General features: G+C 51.7%; 1 protein-coding gene across 1 annotated transcript in view; it reads right to left on the reverse strand.

Annotated features, from left to right (window-relative positions):
- Positions 1-8,794, reverse strand: part of GALNT14 (polypeptide N-acetylgalactosaminyltransferase 14) — a 98,505-nt gene extending 89,711 nt beyond the window's left edge. The window contains exon 1 of the mRNA XM_030498964.1: positions 8,520-8,794. Coding sequence (XP_030354824.1) covers positions 8,520-8,651 — 132 coding nt within the window. The 5' untranslated portion in view covers positions 8,652-8,794. The remainder of the gene's footprint in view (positions 1-8,519) is intronic.
- Between the last annotated feature and the right edge of the window lie 1,971 nt (positions 8,795-10,765).

Genomic DNA, 10,765 nt, shown 5'->3' on the forward strand with positions numbered 1-10,765 from the left:
CACCACTGAACATATTCATGTCTTATTTGCAAGCTGTGTACCTCCATAATGTGTTATGAGGTGTGCTTGTAACTGGCGGATGCCGACAGTGGTCCTTGAGGAGGAAATGGTGTGTGTCTAAATGCAGGCAAAGCTATTTAAAACACCAGGACAAAGCAGCCTTGCTCTCCTTGCTTGGGCCAAATTACATCCTTTGGACTTATTCCTTCAGTGGCTTCAAAATAAAAAGAATAATCTGTCTCAATTTCCTTGGCTTCGAGAATAACGTTTAGAGAATAGGAGGTGATTTCATAGCTTGTTTGGTTTTGCACCGCACGAACCCTGTTCTCCTCGTATCGCTTTCCAATCAGGTTTATTGTTGGCACTTTCAGTAGAAAACCAAGGAGGGAAAGGCTAAAACCCTCAGTCACACTTGAGATGGAGGGTGAAAAAATAAAATTAAAGAAAAAAAGAAGAAAAATAATAATCCATCTTTCCCTTGTCTTTCAGCCCAATCGGAAAATGAACCTGTTTTGCTTCTAAATCAATTCTCTTCTGGCACTGCACTTCCTGCAGTCCTTTCCGAGACGAGATGCAATCATTAGCTCACTTGCTCCTCTAAAGAATATCACAAAGCCGGAGCTCGAGCTGCTTTGCAGTAAATCATCGCTAATTTCTGCCTATATGGGGCAAGACATGGTTTGGCAGGGGCCATAAGGCCCCCCTCCTGCCCCACCAATGCCACCACCAAGGCCTCTGCATCCCTTCTGGCTGGGGAGAGTCCCCAACACAGCGTGTGCCCCCCAGAGAAGTGAAATCAGCACATTGTCCCTTCACCTCCCTCCTTCCCTCCCTCAGGGCTGCAGTAAGGGTTAACTGAGGCTCGTAAGGAGCTTCCAAACAGCAGGATTGAAGGCAAACTATTAGTACTACTAATGCCGCCCCCACAATCAAAGCGGTGAACTCTTGCTGAACCTCTCACTACTGATCATTTTCCTGAAGGCATACATTAAGAGTAAGAAATCATCATCCTCATCCTCCTCCCAGCATCCCCGTGCCACTGCCCCCCCAGGACACCCAACACCCATCCCACAGCAGGCGACTTCCCTGGTACCCTATAGACCAATCCAGCCCAACTTCGGGCTGCACAGCAGTGGCTATATGGGAAAGCCTATATCTAGGCAGCCCACCTTCCCCTGCTCCTATGGAAATACATGGGAAGAATGGAACAATACTGATGAAGACAAGCAGAAGATGGGGCCCAAGATTTCCTCCTTGGCTCACTCTTCCTGTAACACTGACTCCTGCTGAGATTTTGGAACCAGAAAGGGGAAAGAGGGTGGGAAATCAATTTAATTGCAGCTTAGTAAGCAACTGTGCTTAAGTGTCGCCGGCAAAATTTGAACAATTCACTGTGAGAGAAAGGAGGGGGGAAATGGCTTTTTCATTGCACGGGAAAGTGGATTGAGAGCAAAACCCCCCCATATCATCTGCTCCTCACCCCTTCCTTCTTTAACAGGAGGAAGCCAGCAAGAAACACACAGCTAACACCAGCAATCTCCCGCTTACACTACTCCAATTAATAGTCAATCCGCTGCACCCTTTGTCGTTAGGCTACACATAATTACCCCTTCACACGAACGTCTTTCTTAAACAGATTCTACTTTTGCTTTCTCTGCAGATACACTCCCTGTAATTGGTTTTATTGCACCAAATGCTGGGCTGCCCTCACAGAAGAGAACAGTTATAACCATGTCTGTCTTTCCCACCCGCAGTAGGTTGCTTTTGCATTCCCACAGCTTCTCCCAAGCTTGCTTTTTCCACTGGCAAAGAGCCTAGAGCACAGGCAAACACACCCAGAAGTAGCAAACTGGCACCCCATGGGCTGCACGCATTGGACACACACATCCACTGACCCAACACTTGGCTCACGGCATCTCGGTTCAAACTCAGGGACAGTAGCGCTTACATGGGCTTATAAGACGATGCTATTTGCAAGGCTGCCTCTCCCAGTGCTGCTGTTCCAGTGCCTGTGCTCGCCCAGTTCGTTCCTCCTAAACCACAGCAGAGCATGCCCTGCATGCCCTGCCCTGGTCTCTGCACTTCTGGTCAACCTCTCAGCTTCAGAAGAGAAAGAAAAACTCCAGTCCCACTACCATAAAATGCTCCACAGACCTACACAGTACTCCCATTTATAGCTCTTACCCTGGAGCCATCCTGTGTGCCAAGCACCCCTGCCCATGGAGAGGCACGGATCATGCTGCAGAGCCACGGTCAAGAGATGTCTCAGCAGAGCAAGAGGAAGTAAACACAGCCAAGACAGGCCCAGGGCCATGAGCACATCAAAATAAATCAGGATGATGTTCTCTTACCAAAGAAAGGAAGAGCGAGGAGAAAACTGCTTATTTTGAGTAAATAATCCACTTCTGTGCACATCTGAGGTAGCAAAAGGATAAATAGGAAAAAACCATCTTCCCTGAGAGTCAACATCTTTTGCAAGTGTGGAGGCGCTTACAACATACACGCTGTGTCTATTATACCTCGGCATCCAGACAAAGAGTTGGTTTCAGAGACCTCCCAGCTCGAAAGCAGGACTTTCCTTGTCAAGCCCACCCCTAAGTGTCACCAAGGACTCAGGGCCATAAGCCAGAGCTGAGTGCTCCCAAAAACTCAGCTGCAGGAATAAGGGCTCCCCTGACACCAACTGTGGGGACAGTGCCACACCACACCAGCGGGCAGGGGATGCTGCAGCCCAGGGTGATCCTGCCCGCAGGGCACAGGGATCTTGCCAGGAGAAGAGAGACCACAACACTCCTGAGCCCAGCTCATCCCAGAAGCATCACCATCTTCAACACCTCTTTGGAGCACAGCAGCAGGACTCTATCAGCTCTTTCTATCCTTTCAGAGGAGAATAAAAAGTATCTGTCTTCTTCTGTTGCTCGACACCTCTTGTCAACAAGACACATACCAGTTGTATAGAAACTTATTTAACATCTTACCAGCAAAGAAGTAGAATCCCTGCATTCTCTACCTCCTTCTCTGATAATTTTTTTAAAGCACCAAGCTAGGAAAGGCACCTGGACATCCCAATGCAAAGCAAACAGGTCTTGTTCAATCAATATTTATGCCCCCATCAGTCACAGCTGCAACACGGAGCTCTATCAGAATGTAACAGGAGCAAAACTCGTTCGTTGTAATTACCAGTGAAAAATTAACAGGGTTTTCATCGACTGTTTATTGTAACAGGTATCTCAGAGATCACCTTGATGTAGAGTGGGTAGATTAATCAAAGAAGATGGACAAGGCAGGCTGCTCACCGGCCACTGCTGGTTTAGCAGCGAGGCGACTAGGTGCTGACTTTGGCAGGGCTTCTCACGTCGTTCCTGCTCCAAGAGGACATGGGTAAACCTCTTCCCAAGCCCATGAGGAGGAATGCAAGTGCTTGAGAAATGGCACCAATTGATGCAGCAGACCTGTCCTGTCTGGTCACATAGAGAAGGATGGCTTGGACATGGTTTTCTGTTTCCACGTCCATCACTAAATACACCAGCAGGAGAGAGCAACTGGATTCCACCCCCTCCTCCTGCATCAGCAAAGCTTTGGGCATCCTAGAAAGCCTGGGTTAGCTCCTAGAGGTTTCAGGATGGGCTTTCACCAGCAGAGCATGACAGAAGTTTCCTCTTCTCTCCCTCCCTGGACCTACTCAAGCCCCCAGCCAACAGGAGCCTTCTCAGAATTAAACATTCTGCCTTTTGTTCCTGACAGCTTTGCCACTTCAATCCCTTAATTGTCAAGATATGAATTTGTGCAGGATACACAGTTATTTTAATCTGTTAAGTGGCTCTGCTGCTATAAAACTGTCAGAAATTTAATATCTGGAGACTGTCAGCTGAGCTCCAGGTGCCGAGGCTTTCTAGTTGGCAATGATGCAGAAGGAAGCGCAGGCTGGTGCGAAGCACACAAGTGCAAAGCTGGCAAGCGTCCCTCTGCATCAAGGACCAATCCTGCAGGATGCTGAGCACCTCGGAGCACTCTGAGCAGGCAGTGAGGGTGCTGAGCCTCCCATCATCTCCCAAGAGCCATCCCCAGCTGCGTTTGAACACACTCGGAAAGGAGCTGTTGCATTGCAAACACTCATACGAGTCAAGCATATCGGGTCACTTCCTTTAATAAAAGGAACTTTTCCTCCATAGCTTTTCTCCTGCAATCCAGCCCACGATGGTCCTGCTTTCCCTCCAGAGGCTGTCAGCTGTGCTTCAGTGTCCTGGGTTCAGCCAGTCATAGAAATGAAGAGAAATAAAAACCCCAAACCCAACAGAAAACATCTTCCTACCCCTCCTGCACGCACTGCTGGCCCCAAGCACCAGAGCCCAGACCCCCTGCCAGCCCCTCACTGCTGTAGAGCCAGCTCCCCACTTGGGTCTGACATGGGTTCACCAGGTGGAGGAGAGGAGATGACCAAGGGGCTGTCACCTACTCCAGCATGAGCTGGGAGCCAGCACACAAGCAAAGCATCGCAGTAGAGCCAGCCACACATACTCCTCACAAATCAATTTGGGAATTTGCTTGTAATTAATCCCACGTATCAGTTCCTCTCATTATTTCTTAATGCAATTAAGTTATTAATTTAGATGTCCCATTCCCCCCTCTTTGTCAAAGCAAAGCAAAGGGACGGATCAGAGGGAGGCAGGGGAGATGCCGGGTGGTATTGTGATACCATAAACCCAGATTACCGGAGCACATGCTAAGCCCCAATGCCGCCTCTCTGTGTGACTTCAGGTGGGTCACTGACAGCCTGATTTTCCAAGAGGGTTGAGTTACTCCAATTCCTCTGGAGTTAAGGAGAAACTGAAGGATACAAAGTTCAATTAACCTCTCCTGGTCCCAGTTTATCCAGCTGGAAAACTGCAGGGCAGAGAGACAGCCTGGAAATAATTAAAGCTTGCAAAGTATCTCAAAACCCTCCGCCAAAAGGCAGGGAGGGCAGGAGGCATGGATGAGCCCCAGCTGATCCGTAGCCCCAACTAGCCCCATGGACCTTACACCCTCATCCATCAGACCCGGCTTTCCTGCAGGCTGAGCCCATGGCTGCTAACCAGGCACCCAGCCAGCCATGAGGGCAATGCACCCTGGCAGAGGCAGGCACGCTGCTACAGCTCCTCTTCTCTGCCAATTTATAGGACTTTATAAAGGACAGGGAAAGGGCAAGGGCAGGTTTTGTTTCTGCTCTAATAGGACTTGATCTGCCCTTTGGAAAAGGGAAAATAAAGACAGCCAAACTCAAGTGACAGCAGCAATAACAGCACTGGAGGGACTGGGGAAGTTATCCCTGGAACAACCTCACAGCGCTAAATGGAGCAATGATTTGCTTCCATGCCCTACCAGCCCTGCAAGGTTACTACACCCCATGCCAGGAGGGAATTACACACCCTAAAATTGAGCCTCAGCCTGCTCCGGCTGCCCCAGCACATATGGCAGCAGCAGGGATGGTGGGGAAGAGGAGGGAAAGGGGAAGACAGGGATTGACGGGAGCAAGGGCTGGCAAGAAGGGGGTCCTCTGGGCCTGCCAGCCACTGGGTAGCAGTGGGAGATCCACAGACATGGATTAGAGGGGAAAAACATGAAAGAAGGGGAAGGAGGTGAAGCCAGTTTAATTACAGCAGACATCTGCGCCTACCTCTGCGTGCATGAGCAGCTTAGGAGAGCTCAGCTACTGCTGTCAGACCTGCTCCAGACACCCACCTCTGCCAGGGCATGAGAGACCAAGCCACAGCATGCTTCAGGGGTAGGCAGGACTCAAAGACCACAGTGGACCCCTCACACCAAGGACCTGCTCTTCAGAGACCTTGCCAACCCCAACACAGACTTCTCCAGTTATAGGAAAAAGCATCCCAAAACTTACTTTGGAAAGTTGGCACAGAATTTGGGATAAAGGGCAAGGGGAGGGGGGGAAGGCACAGGCCAAAATAACAGTGGTGGATGGGCAACCCCTCTGCACAGCCAAGGGTGCAGCAGCTCTGCCACCAGCCCTTGGCAAGCCACCAGCATGAGCTCGGGTACCGTGGCTTTCCAGCATCGGACACGTGCTGTGAGCCCTGCCGGGCCACAGTGCGGGCAGGAGAAGGCATTACCAGCTGGAGCCTAACTAGGAGGGTCTAAAGGTTAAATCCACATGAGGCATGATATATGGTATGCATATGGCTGCAGAAATAAAGCTTGACAGAGAGAAGGCAGAAAGGGGGGGGGGGGGGGATGCAGTAGAAAGAAACGCATCAGAAAACACTGCCAGGAAAGTTGATGTGGATTGGTTCCATTTCTCCACCGTAGCTGCATTACAAAGTTTGCCCTGCTGCTAGCAACCGACTACCTCCCCTTGTTTCTCAAGGAATTTGGGAGGACAAACTCTAACTGCTCAAGTTTTCACCTCTGGCAGCCAGTCCTGCTGGGATGCATCGCCAGGCTCCTCTCTGGACTGCAGCATCCCAGCCTCTGGTACCCACAGCAGCTCTGCACCCATCCAGAGGGGTTAACTGAAGCGACACCACGTCCCCACACTCACAACCAGCTTATAATTCATAGAATCATAGAATGGTTTGGGTTGGAATGGACCTTAAAGCTCATTCAGTTCCAACCCCCTGCCACAGGCAGGGACACTTTCCATTAGACCAGGTTGCTCAAAGCCCCGTCCAACCTGGCCTTAACTCACACTGCTCAAAAGCAATTTCCAAAGCCAAAAAATGTAATGCATTAAAAAGAAGAAGAAAAAGAGCCTGCACTCTATGGATCTCAAGGGGACACAACTGTTTTGATGGAAAATTCAGAGGAAATGAAGGAGAGGCAATTTTTGCAGTCAAATTGCTGGAGTTATGGCAACTTGGCAATTGCAGCTTTGAAACTTGAGGGCCTGAGCCTGCATGATGGGAGAAGTTTGCTTTGCAAGCTGTGGGAGCCCAGCCCGGACCCTAGCAGGGGAGCCTTACACAGAAGGGGGCAGTTAAAATGGGCAGCAATTTAGCTGCAGCTGGTGCGAAGGGAGAAGCAAGGTTCATTTCAAGGAGAGCACAGGAGCTCACATCAAACAGGGCAGCTCTTATTCTGCAATTTTTAAGGGCACAGTCCTGGCAGAAACCTACTAACACCGAAGCATCATTATGGTTAAGAAAGCACTTGTTTAACAACCCCATTTCCAGTGACTTATTGCCTTCCCCTGACTAAATAAATAAATAAATGCATCTATAATTATTTATTTTCGGGCCTGAAATTGCATAGATTCATTCCCCTCTGCTAGGATTGAAAGGTTTCTGAAAGCCTGAGAAATACCTCCTCCATCATTTTTAGTTAAGAAACATGGAAAACCAATAATTCCTCAGGATGAAAAAATCAAAGCAAGCTTTATGAGCTCTGACTCCTTCCCCCCCCACCCCCCCCCAATCAGGCCATTAATTCAGTTGCAGAGGTGACACATATAGGAGGCTCTCCAAAGACCTGACCAACACATATTGTTGCCTTATGTCACAGGCCAAAGGCTCAGCTGGGTGTCACTGGTGCAAAAAAGGGCTGAGGGTTCACAGTGCAATACCTCTGCTACGATAACACTGAATCACAGAATGATTAGGGTTGGAAGACACCTCTGGAGATCATCTAACCCTTAATCTCGGCAGACTTTCATGACCTGGCCTTTAACCCCGATTAACTTTTTCAAGATTTACAACAGCTTAACTAAGAGCAGCATCTAACCCTGTCTTCTGGAAAGTTAACCCTCGGTTTAAGCTCGTTAGAGAGGACACGGGACCTTGTTCCGGAGAAGCTACTTGCAGCTCCCCTGCTTTTCGCAGCGGTTGGGCAGCGAAACTCCTCCGTTTCACTCTGTGTCGAGTGGGATGCTCTTCGCATCCCTCCCATGCTGGCACTCCCGGGACTCAAACATGACACACAAACAACGCGATGGCAAACGCACTCTTTCTTCCACCTAGGCTGAGACTCACAGGGCAACACTCTTCCTGCCCTGAAGCTCTGCCACGGGCCACCCGAACATTCTCCATCTGCTCCCCTCTCCGGGACAGGGGACAGTATAGAGCCCTTCTTGTGTAGGGGAGGGCTCGGAAACACTGCGTGACCCACGGGGGAAAGCACTCGCCTGTCCCCCATGGGGGACACAAAACACGCGCCGATCTCCCCCCCTCCAGGGACCCAAGGCCCAAAGCGAGGGGTGCTCAGAGTTCCCGGCGGGGCAGAGGACCGGTCCCCGCTGCTCGGGGAGCTCCGACGGCTGCGGCCCCCGGTGAACAGGGGCCGAGGGGTAGGAAGGGGAGCGGATGGGGTTGTCGCTGCCCGAGGCTGTGCGGAGGAGAGGGCACCGCGACCGGGAGCGGGGTAAGAAAAGGGCCCGACCCCCCCGGGCACAGAGCCGGTGCAAAACTTTAAGGGGAGCGCGGTGGGGTGGGGGTCCCGAAAACCGCCGGCAACTTCTTCCCCGGGCAGCTGCGGCGCGTCCTGCCCGCGGCTGCATCCCACCGGGATGGCCCCGGCCCCTTCCTTACCTCCGGCGTGCGCTCCTCGGCTCCCGCCGCCTCCAACTTCCTCCTCGCCCCGAAGAAGAAGAGGAGGAGGGCGGCGAGCCAGAGCACCCCCAGCAGAGACAGCGCCAGCCGCCGCGTCGGCCGCCTCATCATCCTCGGGAGCAGGGGGGAAAAGTCCGGTTAAGGAGGGGGATGAAGGGCGGTGGGAGTCTCCCAGGAGCGGGGCTAAGCTGGGAGCGGGGTCTCGCCTGCCCGCCTCGGAGCCGGCGATGCGAGTCCCGGGCTGTGCATGCTCTGCAGGGGAGGGGAGGAGGAAGAGGAGGAGGAGAAGGAGGCGCCGGGAGGAGGGGGGCTGGAGCCGCTCGCCGAGGGTAGGTGCTGCGCGCAGGGAGCCGAGCAGTGCCGGCCCCCCGCCGGCGGAGGTGCGGGGCCGCGCCGCTGCCCTGCCCGCTGGAAGCAGCCGCCCGGGGACACGAAGCGCCTCGGTGTGCAGGGGGCTAACCGCGTACACCCGTCTCTTCATCCCCCTCCACACCGTGCCTGGGTCCAGGCCACTTCTCCCCCGCGCCGCTGCGAAGTCGGTCCCGGTCCCCGGCCCCATCCCGGGGCGAGGGGAGGCCACTGCTCAACAACACACAGAGGAGGCTTAGACATGATGGGAAGATTAATTTATCCAATTGAAGCAGCAGGGGGAATTCAGGTAGGTGGAATTTAATTACTGGATTTGGAAGAGAAGATGTGAGTCTCCGGAGCTATCAAGAGCACTTAAAAAATAAAATCATAATCATCATGCTGTTGGTATGCTGGCAACAGCTCGGTGCCGGGCTGTAGTCCTGTGGGAATAGCCCTCAGCCATCATCCCTGTCCTGTGAGGTAATCCCTGCTGGCTCCGCACACAGCCCCGGCACAGCGAGCCTGTCCTCACAGGGCAGCCCAAGCGGGAATTACAGACATTTCTATGAGAGGAAAATAAAACAAACCCAAGAGTGAGACTCCAGGAAAGAGCTGCCTCACTGAGCTGTCCCCACTCACCTGCCTCACTCGCTGTTCTTCCGATCCCGCTACTGACAAGTATTGCACAAGCTGAGCAACCCCTTGCAGAAGACATTAGAGAATAAATTAAGTATTGGAGCAGATGTGAGTCATTCATGTTAGCACAAGAAGTATAGAACAAACCCCATAAAAACAGGAATCCATGCATAAAGTAACATATGGAATGAAAAGGAGATAAGATGTCAAATGCTGGAAAGTCCGATGCACATGTTGTAAACAACCTCTCCTATGCATTTCCCACACACTCCTCCTGGTTTTATTATTTCCTGTAGTTGTTTTCTGTCACTTGCTAATTTATCACTTGCGATCTTCATCCTCTGTCCTCCTCTGATTTATTTCCAGGGCTCAGTAAGCCCTTCTCCCCTAACATAATCCATGCCTCTCAGGCCCAACATCCACACAAAGATGCCCAGATAAAAATTTCATTAGCATCCACAAAAAGGGGCATTTCTTTCTGTTTTAAGGGCATCTGACTTTGAAATGCCTTTACCAGAATGATGAATTCCAGGTCCAGCAGGCAGGCTTAGGTTGAACTTTGTTTTACAACAACTGCAGCAGCACAACCAAGCAGGAGCAGAACTCACTGGGTAGGAAGGGGAAGGAAAGCCCTCATGCCCTGGTGAGCCATCAGCCCCACATCGCATGTGAAACCCACACCAGCCTGAAAATGCCACTTCTTCCCACAATGTGCATCACTTGTCACCTCAATGAACCCTCCTCAGCCCTGTGCTCGGGGTGGAAGGACCACCGTGCTCAGCTCTGCCACCATGACACATCTCTGCCCAGCCTAGGGGTGACCTGTAGCTGGATGCAGGTGTTGGTCTCTTCCCCAAACTGTTGCTTCATGCTTTCTGCTGAAAGCTAAGGAGAAGCATCTGAGCAACCCTTAGCAGCTGAGGCACATCAGCAGTGGCTTTTCACATGGCTTGTAGCTCCCTTCTCACCTGGTGCCCACCCCAGCTATTGGCATGGCCTGGTTGCTGCCTCTCATGTACCTCCCTCCAACCCTTTTGGAGCAGGAATGGATTTCTGGCCAAACAGATCATCTTGTCACAAGCAGAAAATGTTTCCTGGCTGGGATGAAGCACCCTCAGCTGTGTAACACAGTGTTGCCCTGACACGTTTGCAGAGGGTGCTGAGCTTTTCCCACCAGACCTCTCTCCATGCTAGGAGAGCTTTTCCAGATAACAGCACCTGGGGAGGTGTTATCATTC

This window comes from Strigops habroptila, chromosome 10 (assembly GCF_004027225.2).
Source record: "Strigops habroptila isolate Jane chromosome 10, bStrHab1.2.pri, whole genome shotgun sequence".
NCBI classification, from domain to species: Eukaryota; Metazoa; Chordata; class Aves; order Psittaciformes; family Psittacidae; genus Strigops; species Strigops habroptila.